Below are 23,492 nucleotides of genomic sequence, written 5' to 3'. Positions count from 1 at the left end.
AGACCCAGAACAACTAAAACAACATCCTTGAGAAAATTTATTATAAAATGAGTTCTGAAATTAGTCTGTTTTTTTGTTATGATGTTTTTTCTCTGATATATCGCTTTGTGTCACTGTGTAAAAAAAAAATGGATTTCTAAGAAGGTTTTATTTTTATTATTATTCTCCGTGGATCAATCAATCCAAATTAAAAGGGTGCTATTTGTGCTTCTCCCTGAAACTGACTAACTGATAATTGAGTAACACCCAAGAGAAGCAGGAGGGAGTGAAGTTAGTAAGAGATCTTTAGAGGAAGCTTTGTCTTTTTTCACTTCCAGAAATAGGTAGAAATGTAGTTTCTGATCTCTGTGCCTAGTTATTATGAAAAATTGGGATCTCTGAGGTAGCCAGCACTCCAACTATGAAAGATGGATGAACACCTGAATTATATTGAGAAATTAATTGGTGGTCAGAGTAGATGCAGCAGAACTAGTATAGTGTTTAACTCTGTGATTTAAACTTTCAGGCTACTTTGTGACTGTCTTCTATACTGTTAACTTTATTCTATAGGTCCTGTTTTGCAGCTCTTAAAATATCATCACTCTTTCTCTGTTTCCCCCCGCCTTCCTCCTTTTTAAAAAAATTTTTGGAGTTAATCACACTATAGGAGTCGCTTAAAAATGAAGGGTGGAGCTTTGTAGGGGGAGGGTAGGGGAGGGTAGCTTATTTAATTCAGAGGTAACATTGTGACTTTTTTCCCCTCTCTGTACCTGTCTACCAGGTAGTTAGTGTTGAAACAACACTGGAATGTAACTGCTTTAAGGAACTCTGGTTTATCTTTTCCAACAATCGAATTTTGTTAAAATGAGGCACACATATATTTTCTTTCTTTTATCAGTATGTTCTTAGCTAAGTATGCATTTCCAAGGTTCATTTTAATTGCTTCTAACAAAAAGCTTACACCGAGAAGGGTTTCTATCAGAACTGCCTGTTTGGAGCCTTTTTGTGACTGGCAAGTGGCACAATCATTCACTACCACTTGCCTTTGGGAAATAGTACATGTATTTGGGCACTTAGAAAATCAGACTTTTTTTTTTTTAATGGACAGAAGAAAAATAATCACAGTTTAATTAACTGGCAGAAAATTCAACATAGGGGTTACTTTCAACATTGTTACTATAACTATTTTCCACTACTTTCAGTTGCAGTTATCTTTTTTTGGAAGAATATTTTCACAGATGATCGCTTTTATGGCAGTTCACTCTTAATATTCTGATGTCTGTCACTGTACTTTGCATAATACATTGAGTGGGGATTTCCTGTTGGTTTAATTCTTGTGAATGCTTTAATATTTCTGATGTTATTAGAAAGCAGGAGGAATACTACTGTGGTGTGGGGGTTCAGAAACTATCTTGAGTAGGCAAGGTGGCCTTTTGAAAGCTTTCTGTTGCAGCGGAATATCCTGCTTAAATGTCACCTTTATAGGGTCAGCTAACTTCTTTGAAAATGAATTGTTTTGATCCGATGAACCAGATTGCCTTTTCCCCCTTCTATCTTTTAGCTAGTGAATACTTCTTTTTGTATGTAGATAGAAAACGGGTGATTTCAGTTAGCAGTATCTCTTTTCTACTTTTGTACAGTCTACCTTTTTAAATAGCCTTTTCTCATTTGTTTTATGATATGGTTCTGTATTAATTTTCTAATACAGTAGGAGCCAACAGACATGTCACCTCGGCAAATCTATTTGTGAGGCTACAGTGGAATGTGCTTTTCCCTAAGATCTTTGTTATGAAATAACAGTTGAGTTCCTAGATCATCTTACAAAAGGCTTTTTACACCCGAATCGCTAGTGGTCATTGGTTTGAATTCTGGGTCCAGGGGACAGGAGCATTGTCAGAACAGCGACAAATAAAAATGAAACTTTCTTTCCATTTGTGGGTTATAAAACGACATCCTCGAGAATAAAGTTGATTACGCAAATGTCTCTTGGTTCTGTTTTTGTTTGAATTGATTGATTGTCATTTAGTTTCTCTCAACCTGATGGCCATAGGCTACTTGAGGGTTAGATTATCAGAGATCCCAGAGAATGTTTGTATTAGATCTGAGAGAACATCTCTGTCCCAAGTCCTCTGCTGAGATTGGATCAAGTGTCAGACCTGTGGCAGGGTCTGTGAATGGTTTGTGATTGACCACCTTACAGAATTTATGTAGAGAAGTTAACTTTCTATAAGGAAGGGTGGGACAGCGGAGTTAAGGGGTATGGGGTGAGGATGGATGTCCACTAGCATATGGAAGGACACTTTTAAATCTGGTCCACTTGGCTGTGGTGAGACTGGTGAGTAGGGGAATGTTGGGTATAGTGTTAAAAAACAGGGCCACCTAAACAAACTGTAGTAGGGGAAGAGGGTCTTTCCTGAGAAGGGGATGTTCACAGGATAGGCATCATCATCGCTAGCCTCCAGCACGGGGGACAGTGGAGCATTTAAACATTTTTAAACTTTTTTTTTTTTTAGGCGATACTGTTAACATAATGGTGGTAAACACCAGTAGCCTCCAAATGATATATGTAAGATGAATGTTTGGGCTGTGGGAAGAAATACAGAATCACTAATGTTTATTCTAAAAATGAGAGCTAAATCTTACTAATTCTTGTTTTTAAAGATTCATTTATTCATTTTATAGAGAGAGAGTGTGTGCACCCAAATGGGGCTAGAGGAGGGTGGGTGGGTGGGGCAGAGGGAGAGGGAGAGAGTCTCAAGCAGACTTCCCCCTGAGTGTGGAGCCCACAGAGGGTGGAGTCCGGAGGGTGGAGTCAGATGTGGGGCTCCATCCCAGGACTCTGAGATCTTGACTTGAGCTGAAATCAAGAGTCAGATGCCCAACTGACTGAGCCACCCAGGGGCCCCAGCCTTATTAATTCTTATTAAATGTTTAATACTAGTATCCATACTCTATCCATGTGTGAAGTGGTCCTGTGTTACTTCAGGTTCCATAGCACCAAAGAGTTAACAGTGTAATGGTCTCTTATTCATTTATGTGTTTATAAACTTACAATTTCAAGGTAGATTTAGAGGTGATACGATTTAATTTCTGTTAATCTAATTTTTCAAAATGGTCAAATGACTTAAAAAGATAGTTTCAAAAATAACAGTGCAGGGATGAAGGCCTGGGAACTGTTGTTAGTGCTGCATGTGGATTATTAGTTTAGTTCTTTCCAAGGTTTTAGAAGGTGGGCCCTGTGTTACAAACCCCATTTACAGACGAGGACGCGGATCAGCAGAGTGGCGTGGCAGTTTCCAGAGGTCAGAGAGCAGAAGCATACTTGGACCTAGACAGTTCGCTTTCAGAGCCTGTTCGCTTCGATGCTGAGTGGTGCTGCTTGCAAGGCAGATGATTACTCCAGTGAATGCAAACAAATTTGGTAGATAGCATGGAGAATTTAATTTAGAAAATACAGTAAGGCCGCAAAGGACACTTTCCCCTTTGGACCTGTCAGTGCATCTGTGTATCTTTGATTGCCATTAAAGCCACATATGGAAATAACTGAACATAAACTCAGACCTGCAATCGAATATTAAAATCTATAACCCACAGTTTATCACAAGGTGTACTCTGTTTCATTGCTCTCACTTAAATATTAATAATTTTTAGTGAAAACAAAATTAATGTAAATAAGATAAAAATTTTACATATTTACTTTGTCTCAGTCACATTTGTTATACAGTTGACTGTTGAACAACACAGGTTTGAGCTGTCTAGGTCCATCTATGTGCAGTTTGCTTTTTTTTTTGGTACACAGTATAGTAGTTTCTTTTATGATTTTCTTGATAGCATTTTCTTTTCTCTAGCTTACTTTATATATAATACACGTAACATACAAAATGTGTGCTAATTAATTGTTATAGCTGAGGCTTCTGGTAAGCAGTAGTCTGTTATTAATGAAGTTTTTGGGAAGTTGAAAGTTACACAGAGATTTTTGGCTATGTGAGGGGTTAGCACCCTTAACTCCCGCACTGTTGAAAGGCTAACTGTATGTAATGCATATTTTTATGTATATAAATTTACATTTTATAAAAGTATTTTCATGTATATGATGAACCATATAATTTTTATTTGTATTTATTAGGGATGTGTGCTCAAGATAATCTTAGTGATGGGGCTATGATAAAGATTTGTGGAGGGGGCATTTATCTTAAAACTAGGAGCAAAAGGCAGTAGAGGATGTCATTGTGTTCAGTAAGCAACTGAAAAAATCAATGCTCAGACCTTGAGGAGAGTGGCAGCTTTTTAAAATTTGTTTCCCTTTATTTTAAACCTGGTTATACCTTTGATCTTCAAAACAAGCTGAGAAGACATAGGGTAGGTTTCAACCCTTAAAGCAATGTCTTTTTTGGAAATCGAGCATTCAGAAACAGGAGTGTGGGGGAAATCATCGCAGACAATCTTTTGCATGAAAGCTACCACTAGAGAGATACATTTTTAGGTTTTAGGGAACTTGGAAGAAAGTTACTGTCAGGGAAGCTGAAGAAAAATTTTCAGAGTTATGAATAAGATCGAAAGTTACTGCTTGTTCTGGAGAAATTGTAGTAGTGTCAAACTTTGATTTTTCTGTAATGGGATTGATGAAGATCAGTGCAAGACCATAAGAGAAGACCTCAGAGACCTGATTGTAACGTTAATCATTGCCTTATGTTCAGAAGATGAGCAGGAGTCTACCTTCCAGCATTCTGTACAAAATAATAGACTCCCTCTGGTTCCTTAGCTTATCATTCCATGTGCTGCGTTTTTTATAATTTGGTCAACCTTTATTAAAAATTCTTCTAATATACTGTGAGGCGCTGTCTTTTTTTTTTTTTACCTGCTCTGTGGAAGTCATTCGAATCCCTTTTGCTTATTCTATAACAGAAGTGTCCAGTGATGGAGAGTGACTCTTCTCTCCAATGGCAGAGGCATAGTTTGTTGGTCATTAGCTTCATTAGACTGTGATACAAATACTAGTATTTTTCAGACTAATTGATACTGAATAATTGGTAAATTAATCTCAGTAATATTGTAGATTCTACTGCAGGTGTACTTAGCCCCCGGATAGGCTTTATTAAAGTATATCCAGAGTTACATTTATCAATAGTATCAATGCATCATCTCCTTTTCATCTACTTCTTTTAGCATTTACCTAGAAAGCTTTAAAGCACTTGTTTTTATGGAAACCACTTCTTGGCTCTGAAGTGACTCCAATAGGAATGTAAAAATCATATATTCTCACTGGGCCTCATGTTCTGTTCTTTTTTTGTGGTATTGTTTAACTCATTTCTCTGTTCCTTAAATATCTTGTAAATTGGTAGATAGACATGTGATTGAAATTTAGTAGTTTAAAAAATTGTAGTACTTTTGTTTTTTAAGACAAGAATTCTTCATAAGAGTTGCTACATATTTCTGCAAGAGACAAAAGTTTGGCAGTTCATTTTTAATGATGTTGTAGTGCACTGGGGCTTCAGATCATTTTTAAAGTTCTCATCAGCCATTAATGCTTTTGGTATCCATTGATAATTATTTCCTACTCCATTATTTGTAGTCATTTCTTCTGAATTTATTAGCTGGATTTATTCTGTAAGCTGGAACTTCTTTATCAACTCTTCAGTTCCCTGTGAAATATTGTTCTTACAAGAAAGACAAGATAAGGAAGCACCTGGGTGGCTCAGTTGGTTAAGCGACTGCCTTTGGCTCAGGTCGTGATTCTGGAGTCCCAGGATTTAGTCCCACATCGGGGTCCCCACTCAGTGGGGAGTCTGCTTCTCCCTCTAACCCTCCCCCTTCTCATGCTCTCTCTCTCTCTCTCAAATAAATAAATAAAATCTTAAAAAAAAAAAAAAGACAAGATAAGGGGCACCTGGGTGGCTCAGTCAATTAAGCATTCAACTCTGGATTTTGGCTCAGGTCATGATCTCAGGATCCTTGCCTGGCTCCATGCTGGGTGTGGAGCCTCCTTGGGATTCTCTCTCTCCCTCTGCCCCTACTCTCTACCCCTGTGCTCATGTGCTAGCTCTTGGGGCGGGGGAGGGAGAGGGGACAAGATAAAACTTTGATGTTCTCCTTTTATATATTAGTTTATAGCATCCATGGAGTCTAATGAAAGGTTTTATAAAATATCATTATTAATTCATAAATATTTATATGATTAATGTGCTTTTTATCAATTGTAGTATTTCTTTTTGATGAAATTTGGCTCTTGAATCTGTGCAAAAAGATATTCCAGCCTGATCTACATTTGTATGTTTCCTGTCCCAGACCTAGTGTAGCCATATCTGTAAGACATCCTAGTTCCTTTCTGTGGGAAAAGGTTTTTTTTTTTTTTTTAAATATTTTATTTATTTATTTGACAGAGATCACAAGTAGGCACAGAGGCAGGCAGAGAGAGAGAGGAGGAAGCAGGCTCCCCGCTAAGCAGAGAGCCCGATGCGGGGCTCGATCCCAGGACCCTGAAATCACGACCTGAGCCGAAGGCAGAGGCCTAAACCACTGAGCCACCCAGGTGCCCTGGGAAAAAGGTTTTTAAAGACTACAGTCTGTGTGCCAGGGAAACTTGGTGCTGCTAGGCCTTTCAGTGGATGGAAGTTGAAAACACACACACAGACAGACATGAGTTTATACTAATACTTTAAATTCCAATTTAAGGGGCGCCTGGGTGGCTCAGTGGGTTTAAGCCTCTGCCTTCGGCTCAGGTCATGATCTCAGGGTCCTGGGATCAAGCCCTGCATTGGGCTCTCTGCTCAGTGGGGAGCCTGCTTCCCTCTCCCCTTCTGCCTGCCTCTCTGTCTACTTGTGATTGCTCTCTCTGTCAAATAAGTAAATAAAATCTTAAAAAAAGAAAGAAAGAAATTCCAGTTTGTTTATAGGGATTTTACTCTTATCTTTATTATTGTATCTTTTTTCCTTTGCATTAACAATTTTGGTTCCTAAGGATATTAATGTAATCCTTTGCTTGCTTTGTCCTATAGAAATCCATAGTAGTTTCAAAATAACAATGTTAATAGATTAGTTCTAACAATGTGATTACTGAATGCATTTAAGATTTCTTTTTTTTGGGCACATGAGTGGCTCAGTGGGTTAAGCCTTTGCCTTTTGCTCTGGTCATGATAGCGTCCTGGAATTGAGCCCCACATCAGGCTCTCTGCTCAGCAGGGAGCCTGCTTCCTCCTTTCTCTCTGCCTGCCTCTCTGCCTACTTGTGATCTCTGTCAAATAAATAAAATAAAATCTTAAAAAAAAAAAGAAATTATTAAAAAAAAGATTTCTTCTTTTTATTCTTAGACTATTTCAATATGTATAGTAAAAATTCCATGTTTTAAAGTTGCTCGAACTAATTTTTTGTGTAGTTCTCCCATGGACTGGATAAACATTTAGGTTTCACTGATCTCTGTTTCCTTTCAGCTTTAGGAATTTCTTTTTTTTCCTCTGAGATATTTTCAATTTAATTTAGTTTAAAAAAAATCGGTGCAAAGCAAATATTTTTAAAAAGGTAAGCAAATTTTTTAAAAAGCTACTTTGATTCCTCTCTTTCTCTATAACCATTTTTATTAGTTTTTAATTTATCCTTCCTGGTTTTTAAATATGAGCAAATGTACATGTCTGTGGATGTGTTTGACATTACCCTTTTAAAAAAAAATACTTATTTTTAGAGAGAAAGTGTGTGTGCAAGTTGGGGGTGGGTAGGGGCAGTGGGAGAGAGAATCTCCCACAGACTCTGTGCTAGGCACAGAACCTGAATTGGGGCTCGATACCATGATGGGATCGGCTCCTGAGCAGAAACCAAGGGTCTGGTGCTTAACCGTCAGAGCCACACAGGCACCTTGACACTGCCCCTTAAAACAGTCTCCTCTGCCTAGGCTTTTTAGGTTAGTGAGTATGTGACCTCACTGCATGGTAGTGCTGTGAGAATTGTCCTCTTCCCTCTTCTTACACTTTCAAAGTCTCCCCAAGTCCTCATCAATCAACTTACAGGTGTTTTGTCAGCTGGCTTTGGGAACCAGTGTCTGTTAATGGGAAGGGAAAAGGAAGACAATGAATGTTGATCAAATTGTGTGTCATTTTCTCATAAGGTAGGATTATTTCCCCCCATTATTAAAGAGGAGGAGATTAAAGTTCAGCAGGCTGTAGTTACACATGGCCGGTAAGAAGTCGGTTCATGTGGAGGATTTAATGCACCTGAAGTCTGTTTGTAATATATCAAGAGTGATGTGCGGGTATCTCAGCATTTCAATGGTGGTTGTGCTGGCATACTGAAAAGTTTTTGTTGTTGTTGTTTTTAAAATTTTTATTTATTCATTTACTTGAGAGAGAACACGGTGCGGGGGGACGGATGGTAGGAGCAGAGGGAGAAACAGACTCCCTGCTTGGCAGGGAGCCTAATGTGGAGCTTGATCCCAGGACCCCAGGATCATATCCTGAGCAGAAGGCAGACACTTAACCTACTGAGCCACCCAGGTGCCCTTGAAAATTTTTAATCTAACATTTCAGAGGATCTCATTTTATTTTGCTTTTTATTATTATTATTTTTTAGATTTTTTAATTTATTCATTTGAGAGAGAGCAAACATGAGTGGTGGGTGGCGGGGGAGAGTTGTGGGGAGGGTCAAGAGGAGAGGAAGGAACACACTCCCCACTGAGCAGGGACGCCTGATGCAGGGCTCAATGCTAGAACCCTGGGATCATGAACTGAGCTGAAGGCAGACGCTTAACCAACTGAGCCACCCAGGGACCCCTTGTTTTTATTTTTTTATGGCACTTAAGAATCTGATAGAAAACCTCACTTTTGTGTTTTTTCAAAAGAATTTTTGAGAGTTATATTTTAAAATGTATAATATATGAAATGCTTAATATCTAAAATGTAACAATGGGAATTGAAAAAAGAATTATAAAGAAGTCTAAGTACTTAAGTCTAAGTCTAAGCCTTTTAAGTACTCTTACTGTTTAAACTGTATAGTTTTTTAAATTAGTTTTCATGAAGCCCAAATTTATTGCATATATTTTCCTTCAATTTTAACCTGAAACCAATGCCTGGAGCATCCGTTTAATGTTCAAAGGGCAGATTTGCAGTCAGAATAATTATTTCTACTCTCAGATACCTTTTAATTCATGAGGACCATAAATTCCCTATCTTCTCTCTGTTTTCTTAATTATACATGGAAATTCTTTCTCTTGAAAAATGTGTTGCCCCATATTTAACAAGATTTTTTTTTTTTTCCTATTCTAGTTTGGGAATACCTGCTACTGTAATTCAGTTCTTCAAGCACTTTATTTTTGTCGTCCATTTCGGGAAAAAGTTCTAGCATACAAGAGCCAACCTAGGAAGAAGGAGAACCTTCTTACCTGCCTAGCAGACCTCTTCCATAGCATAGCCACTCAGAAGAAGAAGGTTGGGGTGATTCCTCCTAAGAAGTTCATAACAAGATTACGGAAGGAAAATGGTAATTCTTCTACTTCTGAATGTATTCTTACGTACCAGAAAGGGTAAATAACAGCACACCACAGTTCAGCAGACGCTGACTGAGCATCTTCTAAGACTGAAAGTATGTTAGCCATGGAAAAACCAAAGCTGACGTTCTTGTCTTGAAGGAAGTGCTAGTTTAGTGAGGGAGGTAATCACACAGTAATTAATATGAGGTATGATTAATGTTGGAAGTATGTTCTACAAAGATTACATTCTGTATGCCAGGAAATGAGAAATTTTAAAATTTTTTTATTTTTATTTTTATTTATTTTTGCCTGCTTGGTTCTTCTATCGTGAATAAAGTTGGGTCTTCCTCCCATTATTTGTTGTTTTTTGTAGTGCTTTCATGTCTGTTAACCCATTCGATCCTTACACGACCCTGATTTAGAGAGCATGTGATCTCTCCCACTTTAGCCGTGCAAAGAATAGAGGCTAAAAAGCTTTCCAGAAACTTTTTGGCTTAGGGTAGGTGTAGGTGGTTTTAACTCCACTCACCCCCTTTTTAAAATAGTTACTGATTAAGCCTGTCTTCTCTTTTCTCTGTTCAGTGTTTTTCTTTTAGATTTGTTTAATGTTCACAGCAGGCCCAGAAGTCAGATGTTATTACCTCATTTTATATGAAATAGTAGATGCTCACAGGAGTTAAAATGGCTTATAAGGGTCCCACACATGTTCCTGACATCTAAGTCCCATATTCTGTCTGCTGTGTTATGTTACCTCAGAAAATTCAAGTAGGATTTATTTATTTATTTATTTATTTAAAACAAAAACAAAACCAAAAAAACAAAAAAAAACATTTGCATCAGTTTTTTTTTTTTTTTTAAAAGATTTTATTTATTTATTTGACAGACAGAGATCACAGGTAGGCAGGAGAGGCAGGCAGAAAGAGGAGGAAGCAGGCTCCCTGCTGAGCAGAGAGCCCAATGCGGGACTTGATCCCAGGACCCTGAAATCATGACCTGAGCCGAAGGCAGAGGCTTTAACCCACTGAGCCACCCAGGCGCCCCTCAAGTAGGATTTGAATCACATGTAGAATTCTGGGTTTTGTTTGATGTAGCCAGTTTAATCATTGTGGAAATAAAATTGAGTGGTATTTTTAGTTTGATTTTTTATAAAAAGATGCCCACAGAAATAAGATTTGAGATGTCTTTAAGATTAGTTACCATAATTGAATAATGCTGTCCTTAACTGCGCTGACACTGTTCATTATCCCATGAATTGAGATAAGCCTGGGTCATATCCAGTTTCCTGAAATGTAAGAAGACACTGAGATAACATGGCAATAGACTATTATTCTTGAATCTGATTCAGCTGTTAAAGATTTTGTTTATTTCCTCTGTATATAGATACAAAGCAGTTGATCATTCATTCACAAAAACAAATCTTTTTGTGTTTTCCCTATGAAAGCCAAACATCTCTCTTAAATTAGAAATCTGTGTAGTATCTTCTGTTTTTAAGAACACCAAATACAGCTCTGTTAGAGTTTGGCTGAGTGATTCAAGTCCCTTCAGTCGTTTTGTCTGTATTGGTATGAAACTTCAGGGATTTGGTCTTGGTAGAAAATTCATGCACATGGTAATTGAACGTGCCATCTTTCTCGGTGATTTTGTTAGTATTTTAGAAATGGTCAGCATCAGAAACACGAAACATAAAATACACAGTATTTTCTTTTTCAGTGAATAGTGCATTTTTCTTGACCTTATTATTATTATTTTTTTAAGATTGATTTATTTGAGGGCAGGGAGGGGCAGAGAAAGAGGGAGAGAATTTCAAGTAGACTTCCTACTGAGCATGGAGCTGGGCGCTGGGCTCAGAAGCAGAGCCTGGTCTCACGACCCTGAGATCACGACCTGAGCCAAAATCAAGAGTTGGACACTTAACCAGCTGAGCCACCCAGGCGCCCCTTGACCCTATTCTTTTTTTTTTTTAAAGATTTTATTTATTTATTTGACAGAGATCACAAGTAGGCAGGGAGGCAGGCAGAGAGAGGGAAGCAGGCTCCCCGCTGAGCAGAGAGCCCGATGCGGGGCTCGATACCAGGACCCTGGGATCATGACCTGAGCCGAAGGCAGAGGCTTTCACCCACTGAGCCACCCAGGTGCCCGGACCCTATTCTTTAATCTCTTGTATATGCTCTTAGTTTGGGCTGCTGTAACCAAAGTACCATAGCCTGGATGCCTTAAACAAGAGACGCGTGTTTCTTGCAGTTCTGGAGGCTGAGACATTCGGGAGTAACATGCCGGCAGCTTCAGCGTCTGATGTGGGCTGTCTTCCTGGTTTGCTCATGGCTGCCTTCTTGCCGTGCCCCGCATGGTGAAGAGAGAGAAGCAAACTCGCTCATGTCTCTTCTTAAAAGGACACTAATCCCAGTCTTAAAGACCTAAAGGTCCTCCCAAGGCCCCACTTCCAAAGAGCATCTCATTGGGGTTAGGGTTTCAACACGGGACTTTGGGTGGAGGTACATGCCTATGGTCCTGAAGTGAGCAGTGGCTTTTTAAATTTACAGTAAGTCACGCTGCACACAGAGCTCAAGTTACTGTGTTTTGAAAGTTGCGTCTCTGTGGCTTTATATGTCTGCTTGTCAAAGCTGGGATGTTTTTACAGTGTTTATTATTTTTTTAATAATTCAGTATTTTCTGAAAATTTTTTAAATGTTTAGGCAGAGTACATTGTACAGTAGACTTCTTTTGTTTGATGAAATTGATTCCAGAGTGAATATTCCAAACTTATCCTCTCATAGTTTTGTTTCATTTTTCTATACCTCAGAAACAATATTTAATGGAGAAGCATGTTTATTATTTGATGTTGCTGGCATTTGTATGAAGTACAGTTTTGCCTTTTGATTTTTTTTCAATTTTGTAGAGGAGAGCATACGAGTTAAAGAGCATTTAATGGGCTATCCATTGCTTAACTCTCCTTCTGACATTACGTTTGTTGGGGTTTTTTGTTTGTTTTTAAATCTCTGGCACAAATGGATGTTGCCCATTTCAGAATTTCCACTAACTTTCACTGTTGGACTGTTGTTCTTAAACCAGTTTTCTTCTATGGTATGCTGTAAATAAACGTCATGTTTTGTATTTGCAGTCAATATTAGCTCCATACTATGTTAACCACTGATACTTTATATAGCTAATGATTTCGATATTACTTGGGAAGAAACTTTTAATTTCAGTAATGGATTTTTGCTTTCAAAATTTTAATTCATGTTCCCTAATCAGAGCATCTAAGAACTGTAGCAGAGTACTTTTACAGTGTGATAAGACTTGCTCCATAAATGTGTTCTCCTTAATGACGGGAAACTAGCTGAATGTTTGAATTGATTAACTATTATATATTTAGCTTCTGTTGACTGCCAGAAACTAGTGGAGAGGACCAATAGTCATGTAATTTAATGTTTTATCTCCATGAAAAAAAAAAATAAAACGTGGAAAGGGAGTTGATCAGTTATGCTAGTTCAGAGAGTTGAAGTGAGAAGCCATTGGAAAATCCGAGGCAAACTCCTTCCAAGTGGGTAGAATCGAAATTGCAGTTGCCCTGAGTGCTTGAAGGACGACACGGATATTAATGTGGCTGGAGTGGAGTAAGAGAAAAAAGGCAAGGGCCTAGAACTTGGGCTTTAATTTGAAAGCCATGGCGAGCTGTTAGGGTTGCTGAGTAAGTGGGTGATGTGTTTTGATCTGGCTGCTGGGTGGTGTGGTAGGCATGAGCGGGCATGGGCCGCATGAGTACAGCCCGAGAGACCAGCCCAGGAGGCTGTTGCACTAACCTCGGTAAGAAGTAAAGCCCTCCGTTCTACACTGCTAACTTCCCATAGCCACTCTACCGTTCTAGAAGACTCAAAACACGGACTGACGAGCTACTTGTGTGCTAGCTAGCGGTGACTTGGCTTGGGATCACTTATGGGGGGCTGGAAAGTCCCATCAGCTGGCACGTGTAGCTGTGTGCTCCGACTCACTGGGTCTTAACAGCACACGTAGTTCACGCCATTGTTTGGGCCCAGATTTCTTCCCATGTTGTCGTAGCTGTTTCCGCCCCTGTTATTCATTTGGTAGCTCGTTCGTTCATTCATTCCTACAACGTCAAGCACATCTAAATATGTGGCAGGCATTGTCCTGGGTCTGGAGATACACAGTGAATGAGACAGAGAAGATCCTTATTCTCAAGAAACCTGTATGTACCTAGCGATGCTTCAGGTGCTGCAGAGAGATACTAATATAAATATGTAAGAATATATTTTTAAGGATTGGTCTTCCTTAAGTGAGGAAATAATTACAAATAACAGCTATTAAATAGATGTGGTTGAATAATTCCCATGTTCATTTTAATCCTGTTTCTCCAAAAGAACGTAAAAGATTTTTGTATTAATGAAAGCTAACTATTTCTGAATTGTGAAGAACATATAACATTTTTACGCATTTAGTTTTCCCTTTTTTTGTGTGTGTGTGTGTTAATGTTGCAGCTATTTGGGACTTTAATAATTTATACCTTTCATATTCATTTATTTAATAATGAAATTGCCCCATTAGACTGTCAGTTCCATGATGAGGGGAACCCGTTTGTTTTTGCTCACCATTGTATTCCCAGCATGTAATCTAGTTCCTGGCACGTAGTAGGTGCTTACTAAATATTTGATGAGTGAGTGAGTGAATGAGTGAATTTGTTTAATTTGCCAAAGCAACTTTGAAGCCCACCTTTCCCATCATGCTACTTAGCAGAAAAGAAAGCAAACCATAAGGAAACCAAGATTTTAGAAATTAAATGTAATACAGTTTACGGGTCTTGTCTGTGGCCATTTAGTTGTTGATGTTTTGCTGTTTATGTGGTTCTGGTTGAAGTTTTTAAATCTGTATTGGCTACTCAGGCACAGCGAGAGTCTGGCACATTTACTGTACTGTGTTTATAAAAAATGGACTGTAAATTATTTTAAATATTTCAACAAAATGCTTAAAGAGTATTTTCTGGTTTACTTTATATCTCATGTCCAGAGTGTTCAAGTCAGTTGAGCTGCGTCTGTGAATGTGAAGTCCTTGTTCTGTGTTAAAAGAACAACATCTAAAAAAAGATGTTTCAAGTTTTAAAAAAACAAAAGTATTTGCACATTTTAGCTTTATAAATTATTTTGAAAGACATGCATAGATGCTAAAATAACTTCTAACAGGAAAAAAAAGAGACTTCTTTATTGTTTGTTTTTTCTTAACCAGAAAATTTTTTATTTATATCTTTTTAGTTATTTTCTAATTTTATAGTTTATTTTAAATATTCAAGGCAAAAATATATTCATTAAAACTTTGGTTAGAGGGGCACCTGGGTGGCTCAGTGGGTTTTAAAGTCTCTGCCTTTGGCTGAGGTCATGATCCCAGGGTCCTGGGATCGAGCCCTGCATCGAGCTCTCTGCTCCTTGGGGAGCCTGCTTCCTTCTCTCTCTCTGCCTGCCTCTCTGCCTACTTGTGATCTCTGTCAAATAAATAAATAAAATATTTAAAAAAAAAAAAAAACTTTGGTTAGAAAAAACTTGATTTCGTGGAAAAGAGAGAAATTGTTCATATCTCACTTTAACTAGGCCCTTAGAGTTTTTATAAAATATATAACAAAATATTAAAAAATAGAGTTTTTATTAAAAAATCTTTATAAAATCTTTATAAAATATTTTTATAAAATATTACTGGTCCTTTCCCATTATCTTTCCTTTTAGATTCATCGCTGACTTTTCCAATTTGTTCGTATTTTCCTTGAACCCTAATCAACTCTAGTATATTTCCTTCTTAGCAGACATGGGTGGTTCTTTTGTGACCTGGGGATGGGTGAGTAAGTGAGAGATGAAAAGGGGACTTTTAAGGGTGGCCTGTACACTTCTGGAAGCTGCCCAGACACTGAAAGTGTCCGGGTTGGTGAAGGAGTCGGGATGGACAAAGAGACCAGGAATCAGGCCTTTAGTAGGTGAGGGGAAGTTGGCAGATGACCACAGAAAGAAGGGGGTTCGGGGTAGTATGGCCAGACCTTAACAGCTTTTCTAACTGAGGGCGAGTTTTTCATATGCAAAGTGAAGTGTAATGATTTAGAAGTGGCTGCAGGGAGCTCAAGAATGCCAGAGGCTGAAGAGATGGGGAGTTTAGAACAGAACGTTGTTTCTGGAGGGAACAGCAGAAAGGGTTGAGAAAGAAGAAAATTCCAAGGATGAGGAAGGAAATAAGGAACAATAAACGACTCAGAGTAATAGAGGATGGGAGAGTGGGGTTGGGAGGTAGACTGGTATTTTCAGGGATGAGGCATCATTGCATTGAGAGGCAAAGTGAAGGGTAATTGACTTCAGTTACCCCAGCCTTGCCTAGATCGGTCCATTGGTGGAACCATCTAAGGGTTCTGACGATGACTTGGTTTGTCTCAAGAAGATACAGGAGACAGCTGGGAGGTTTTGCAGTGAGCTGTGTCAGTGTCAGGAGTGACACACAGACTTCTGCCGGCAACAGGGGATGGGGAATGGTGTCACAGTCTCTTGGATCTGTCCCTCATGGGCAAAAACCACTGGACACAGAATACCAAATTATCATCAGTTAGATGTTAACTCCACATAGGCTAATGCAATATCTCTCAGGACTCAAGGCTTTCATTGTTCTAAAACATAAAGGGTTTGTTCAAGGCTAATCAAATCCCTCAGGACAAGTTTACAGAAGAGAAGTGGGGAGTGGCTCTAACTGCATTAGTATTATTGAGTTTGACTTGAACTCCAAGAAAGAGGTTTAGTAAATTGCCTGTGACATACATGTAATTAAAGGTTGAACCATCCTAGGAATCCAGACAGTCTTGCTCGAGCAGCTGCACCTTACATCTGAGGCTCCTTACAGGTCTTTTTGACACCAAGAGTGAAATGAGTCTTTATTTGTTTTGACTGTACCTCCCAAATCCACATTTTCACTAGTTCCCATTCTGTTTGTACAGTAACTTTGCAAGAGAAGATGGTATTCCGTTTTACAGACCAGAAAATCAAGGCCTTTTTGATTACCATAAGATTGAACATTTTCTCACATTTTTTAACTTTTTGATTTTGTTTCTGTAAATTGATTTCCACACTTGGTATTTCCTTTTATATAAACTCTTCATGTGTTGAAGCTGTTAATAGTTTTTATGTTTTTTTAAAACTTTTTCAGTGATTTCTAATGCATAGAAACTTAATTTTATGCAGTCATAACTGTAGCTCTTCTAAAATATAATTTTTTGTTCTTTTTATCTTAGACTATGCCTAAGTTTTGTTCCTAATTTGTTGTCTTTTATTTAAAAAATGTTAGCTGTGATATCTTTGGAATTTATTAAATGTGCCTTGAGGATCTAAAGATAAAATATTGCTGGCCAGGTCATCTTCTAAGTGTGTTTGATCGCTGAGCAGCAGGTGCCCTTGTGGGGCTGGGCCTCCCTGGGCAGGCTGCTTTGTATGCAGCTCAGAGCCGCTTTGGGACTGCCTGCTTTGTGTCCTGGGCCTGCCACTTCCTGGCGGCGGTGTGACTTTCCCTCTCTGATCCCATTCCCTCATTTGGAAGATGACAATAACATCGTCACAGAGTTGTTAAAAAGATCAACTGCGACACTGCCTGTGAAGTCCTTACCTTTCAGTTTCAGGTGGTGTAATGTCCAGTGCTGGGTATAAAGCAGTTCATGTTAGTGACTGGGTTTCGGTGATATTTATTCATTTGTATAGTTACAGGGAACATTTCACAGAGTTACAAAATCTCATTTTTAGAGATTATCTGGATTGAATAGATGATTTGTGATACCGTTGTTTCCTATACCTGACTGCAGATCAGAGTCCCCTGGAGGAACTTTGGAAAGTTCCAGGTTCCAGGCCTCACCTCTGACTGAATCCCTTAGGATGCATGGCCCAGTCATTGTCATTTCCACAGCCTTTCCGTGTAGTTCTTACCCAGCTGGCTTTGCCTTGGCAAGAGGTTGTCCAGCTTCTGTTTTAAAACTTGCTGTGTCAAATAAATAAATATATTAAAAAATAAAACTTGCCATGTTATAATCTTTGTGGAATAATCAGAGGAGCTAACAAAAGGCAGTTGTTTCTGATCTCTTCCATATATTATATAAACGTGTGAGGGTAGTTTGCCCTTTTCTCGTGGATCACTTAATATTGTTGCTTTAAAAAGAAGATCCTCATTTGTCTTAACTGTATTTTCTCCAAGTTTAATCGTATGTTTTTGTGAAAGACAATCTGTTTCTTGTACATGACTGACAATACCAGACGTTTGTATTTAGTTCTGATAGAATATTGGATATTTGTTTTAAATCTAGTTTTAATCAGGTTATTAATTTTGAAGTAATTCTCTAATATATTTTTATTTTTAGAACTTTTTGACAACTACATGCAGCAAGATGCCCATGAATTCTTAAATTACCTACTAAATACAATTGCTGATATTTTACAAGAAGAAAGAAAGCAGGAAAAACAAAATGGCCGTTTACCTAACGGTAATATTGACAATGAGAACAACAACAGCACACCAGACCCAACGTGGGTTCACGAGATTTTTCAGGGAACACTGACAAATGAAACCAGATGTCTTACTTGTGAAACTGTAAGTATGTCATAAAATTTTGTATAGAGCAGATTTAATTCATTTTTATTAAAACTTCTTAGAGGATAAGTGTGAGAGATGAACATGAAGGTTGTAATTTCTTAGGTGTAGCATAAATGAATAATCGAAGCTGTACTTGCTCTCGTACTCGGTATGCTCTGTAGTAATGCTGCTTATTAACAGTGAATACCTGAGCTGACAGAAAAATACTGCGGTTTGGACTGTAGTTGACCCTTGAACAATAGGGGCTTGAACTGCATGGGTCCACTTATTTGTAGATTTTTTTTTTTTTTTTTTTTTTGGTATACGTATAGTACTGTAAATGTGATGTTTTTAAAAATGATTTTCTTAACATTTTCTGTAGCTAACTTTATTATAAATACATACTATGATACATACACAAAGCATGTGTTAATCAAGTTTTATGTTATCAATAAGGCTTCTGGTCAACCGAAGGCTCTTATAGTTAGCTTTTTGGAGACTCAGAAGTTACACATGATTCAATGTGGCAGTGTGGGTAGGAGGTTTCGGTGCCCGTCACCCCCCCTGCATTGCTCAGGGGTCAACTGTATTTGTTTTTATTTCAGTGTAAGAGGCCATAGAGTCATGTTCTGGAAATTATATGTCTGTGTCTTACTTAAGTCCATAAGAAACTTACAGGTTAGGGAGGTACATTAATTTGTTTTCCCTTTTCCTGCAGTTGTGTTTATTGTTGATTGTTGGAATAAAAACTAAAGCATACTGTGTACACTCAAGCAGGGGAAAGTACCCACTTGCTGGATACTTCGTAAAGATGAGCAGTAGGGAAGAAGCCTGAAAATGGATTTTATGTGGGGTCAGTAGCCCAGTCCTTTCGTAGTATCATTACCTTCTCAAGACATTTACATTTTTATAAGAGTATGTCCTTTTTTTAAAAAAAATCTAACATTTCTCATAATGAGTTTATCTGATGTTTCCTTCTAACTGAGACGCAGGTATGCATTCTTGGCTGGAGTGATTCAGTTAATATGTCTTTCTCAGGGTCTCACCTGTGGGCACACATCCGTCTGCCTCTCGTTGGTAAAATTTTGATCTCTCATTCGAGGTGTTGTTCACTTTCTCTGGTTGATAATGTCTTGTTTTTATGCCTTGGTAAAGGCAGTCTGTGGGGAGACACAAATATCTTGTTCATCAGAATCTCCCGCAACATTTAGCATCCACTCAGGTCCAGTCCTGCTATGATGGTTCTACGACTAGTCTTTAATAGCACAGAAGAGTAGCATCGTCCATTGGAAAAGAGAATTCACAAGCAAGAAAAATAAGACAGATGTTTTATGGATGTTTGGAAGAACAGCATGGTTACTTGTTTGACTAAATCAGATAAACATACCCTAGTATGTTGAATGAGGCTAATAGGAAATTGTATTTTTTAATTAATGGACTTCAGAAAAATTGAGTAGAAAGTACAGAAAGTTCCCAAACTCTCTCTCTCCTTTCTTCCACTTTCCCCTATGATTCATGTCTTGCATTAATGAGGTACATTTGTTGCAGTTGATGGACCAATAATGATACATTATTATTATTATTATTATTTTAAAATTTTATTTATTTATTTGACAGAGAGCACAAGTAGGGGAAGCAGCAGGCAGAGGGAGAGGGAGAAGCAGGCTTTCCGCTAAACAAGGGGCCAGATGTGGGGCTCGATCCCTCCTGGGATCATGACCTGAGCCGAAGGCAGATGCTTAACCGCTTAACTGACTGAGCCACCCAGGCGCCCTATGACACATTAACTAAAATCTGTAGTTCATATTTTGAGTTCATTCTTGGTATTGTCTGTTCTGGGGTTCCATTTGTTTTGACAAATGTATAATGACATGTGTCTGTCATTACAGTGTCATACAGAGTAGTTTCGCTCTCTGTTTTACAAATTCATCCCTCCTTCCTCTCCAAATCCCTGGCAACCACTGATCATTGTACTGCCTCCATAGTTTTGACTTTTCCAGAATGTCGTATATTTGGAATCATAGAGTAAGTAGCTTTGTAGCTCATTTCTTTTTATCACTTAATTATATTTCATTATGTGGATATTCTGCAGTTTATCCATTCACGTATTCACTTATCCATTCACCTGCCTCCCAAGTTTTGATGATTATTGCTTTGTCTGCTCTGGGCCTCTTGCCTCTCCATATAAACTATAGAATCACATAAAATTTAAAAACTAGTATTATCCACAAGATAGTGTGCTGTGATTTCAAAGGGGATTGCCTTGACTCTATAGATGAAGTTGGGAAAAACTGACGTCTTGACAGTCTTGAGTCTAACTGTCCATTTACATGGACTGTACATTTATCTACATCTTCTTTGATTTAGAAAGAAATCATCTTGTAGTTTTCATGTCGATCTTGACAGATTTTTATTTTGTTATGTTTGTATGGATGAGTGTGGGGTTTTTTTGTTTGTTGTTTGTTTTTGGCTCTAATGTAAGTAATACTGTAGTTTCTTTCTCTCTCTCTCTCTCTCTCTCTCTCAAAGCAAATGGTGACTGTTTTGGTTCCACCATGAATTAAAAGATAGGGTCTTTAAATAGAACCATGACCTATACCGATGAGTGATCTATTGACTGTCGGTTATGCATTGATCTGTTTAACTATAATCAGGCATTTGGAAAATGATAGTTGTCAGTAGTATAATTTTAGTTAATGAAGGACACAGTAGTAATAAATAAAATTCTTTTGTGGAAATACATTTTTATTGGTGACCCTCTCTCACATCAAGTGAAAGAGGTATAATTGAGTGTTTGAATATATTAACATGCTGTGAAGATGTTTTTGGGTTAGAGTAAGGATTATTGCTCATTGCTGCAGCCATTAGTTAATTGTAGTAAGAGTTTGGGCAATGTTTGATGGCAGGAATTGGTCTCAATACTCCTATTTATTCAATCTAACCAACTCCGTCTATTTTTTAACACAAGTTTTGTAGATCTTATAAAGAAGAATTTTATTGAAGCTGAGTTCTAAGCTTTAGGAAGTAAATATATTGTCCAATTATTAGAGCAGTGTTTTGGTTGGAATAATAGGTACAATCAGAGAGTTTGGCAGTTGCTTTTGATGTTTGATATGATGGAGTTTGGTCTGTGTTAGAAGATATGTATAATTCATCCTCTTCGATAAAACAGAAAATAGTTAAATTTGCTTAGCATGTTGAGAAATGCAGTAATAGGTGAAGCTGGCAAAGTAGATTTGGGAGGGTTTTGGGATACTATGATGTAAGGTCTTTGAAGTTTATATTACAGACTGAGGATGATGGGAGTGAGGATTAGATGGAGAAAGTGTTATCACCCATCCTTGTTTTGCTCAAATATTTATTAATTTTACTTGTAATGGATGGATAGTGATCCTTCCACCCATTCATTGCTAGCTAGGTCCCCCTGTGGTCTGCAATATGTATTTGCAGATAGTTTCCCAAAAATTAAGGGTGTGAATTGAGAATATTTCCTCAAAATCTAAATCGTCATCTTGCAGACTCAGTAAATGATCATTAGTACCATGCCTTTATCAAATTCAGCTAGAGAAATGAAATTGAGAATTTCTCAGAGTGAATATATAGCATTTCTTCATTTAGTTTTGTACAACTATTTGAGTACCAACTATGCCAGGTAGAAGATGGGTAGAGGTTGGCGGAAAATGAGTAAGACCTCGATTCTGATCTCAAGATGCTCACAGGTGAGCGTGCAGGCTTTCCAACAGATAGGTAATTCCAGTACAGTACATTCTAGTTCAAGTAAGCATGACCGTGGGAGTCAGACAACAGTGGAGCTGACCTATCCAGGTGGGAGTGGGACGGAGTTGTGAAGATTCAGAGTGGGCTTCCTGGAGACAGTGTTCGTATGGCAGATGTTAGTAACACAGTTGTTAATGTCCCAGTTGGTAGAAGGTTGGGTTTCTCTAATGGCACCCTCTTCTTGTGTTCTTCTGTTCTTTGATGTTTTCTTCTGGTCCCATTCTTTTTCTGCTGTTAATCCTTCAAATGTGGGCTTCCTCCAGGCTTTTGTTTTGGGCTGCTTGTCGGCTTTGCCTTGGGAGGGTCATGTTCCATTTTGTTATCTCCTGTGCTAATGACTCCCCACCCACATCTCCAGCCTACAGGGCTTTACTGAGTCTTCCACATCCTGGGTGTGACCTGACCTTAGGACAGGGGAGTACAACCAGACGTGTTTACAAACACTTGGAAGAGTTAAATACTACCCCACTTGGTAGTTTCCCGGTACCAACAGAACTGTAAACCCAAACATAGTAACTCAGATATATCCAGGTGATCCAGAACAATCGTTATGTCAAATTTTGTATGCTATATAATAGAGATGAAAATCTAAAATGAAGACCCCTGAGGCAGTGCCTGAGAACCACAAACTTCATTTTGAGAAACACCAGACTCTCTAATCTTTATTTCTCTTAAAGAGAGAAATACACATAAGGCCCTGCTCAGTCTGGCTTTCGCCTGTCTGTCCCCTCGACATCCTACCCTCCTTCCTCCCAAGATGGGCTGATTCTTTTTCCTTAGCACCTCACATTCCCTTTCCTCTCACTGTGTGTCTTTCTTATACTCTTTTTCACTGAATCTTTTGAGACCCAGATCATTTCCCTCGTGGTGTCCCTAGACTGTGCGTACATGGTACTCATAGCTACTCCTATTTGCGTACGTACATAGTATGTACAACCACGTAATCTGTCACAAGTTAATGATGCTGATCTTATAAAATTGATGCGCCATTGAAGCAGGAAGGCATTTACTGCAGTGGGCTTATAGCCCTTGTGTGTGAGAGGTACAGTCTGAGATCTCCTGTTGTGTGCTAACCTTAAGCATAGAGTCTTTGAAGGGAAGAGCTAGGAAAATTGATGTCTGAAGTTCTGTCCTAATCCAATTCAAATGAATAAGTAATAACTTGAATTTTTTTTAATCAGATGAGTTTATCCATAATTCAAACAGAACTTTATGTTAGATTTTTTTTGAAGAAGAAGAAGGATTAAAGGAGGTTATCAATGAAGACTGTAATTTGGTCGTCAATGAAGATTGTAATTTGGCATTTTAGGCAAAATTATTTCCTTGAATGATGAAACAGCACAAGTGTGATGCCCTTTGCCAAGTGTCCCCATTCAGTCTTAGCCTGTGTTTTTTTAAGAATTAGTATATATGGGCATTTTGTTTCATGTTTCACCATAATACCAAGGTTTTGGAAAATAATGGGATTTCACATCCTCATCTTTGCCAGAAAGGGAATCAGTCACAAGTGGACTTCGCTGTTTAACCTGTACGTGTGTTGAGAGTCCTTTACTCAGTGTCCGTTTGGATAATCCAGATCCAGTAGATTTCTTTTGAACTCGTGGAAGATGAATTCTTCATGTACTTACTACTACTAATAGAATGAATGCATTTAATTCTGTCACTTCAGAACAATGATTTACTGACAGTTAAAGAATCA

General features: G+C 38.2%; 1 protein-coding gene across 3 annotated transcripts in view; it reads left to right on the top strand.

Annotated features, from left to right (window-relative positions):
- The window catches only part of USP12 (ubiquitin specific peptidase 12), a 98,878-nt gene that overhangs the window by 56,630 nt on the left and 18,756 nt on the right, over positions 1-23,492 (top strand). For 2 of the 3 annotated variants that reach the window (XM_032838281.1, XM_032838282.1), the window contains exons 3-4: positions 9,228-9,441; positions 17,805-18,034. In XM_032838281.1, coding sequence (XP_032694172.1) covers positions 9,228-9,441; positions 17,805-18,034 — 444 coding nt within the window. The remainder of the gene's footprint in view (positions 1-9,227; positions 9,442-17,804; positions 18,035-23,492) is intronic. The other variant, XM_032838284.1, reaches the window with a different exon arrangement.

This window comes from Lontra canadensis, unplaced genomic scaffold, assembly GCF_010015895.1.
Source record: "Lontra canadensis isolate GAN:19392208 unplaced genomic scaffold, GSC_riverotter_1.0 scaffold103, whole genome shotgun sequence".
In the NCBI taxonomy this organism is placed as follows: domain Eukaryota; kingdom Metazoa; phylum Chordata; class Mammalia; order Carnivora; family Mustelidae; genus Lontra; species Lontra canadensis.
This window is presented reverse-complemented; position numbering and strand designations above follow the sequence as displayed.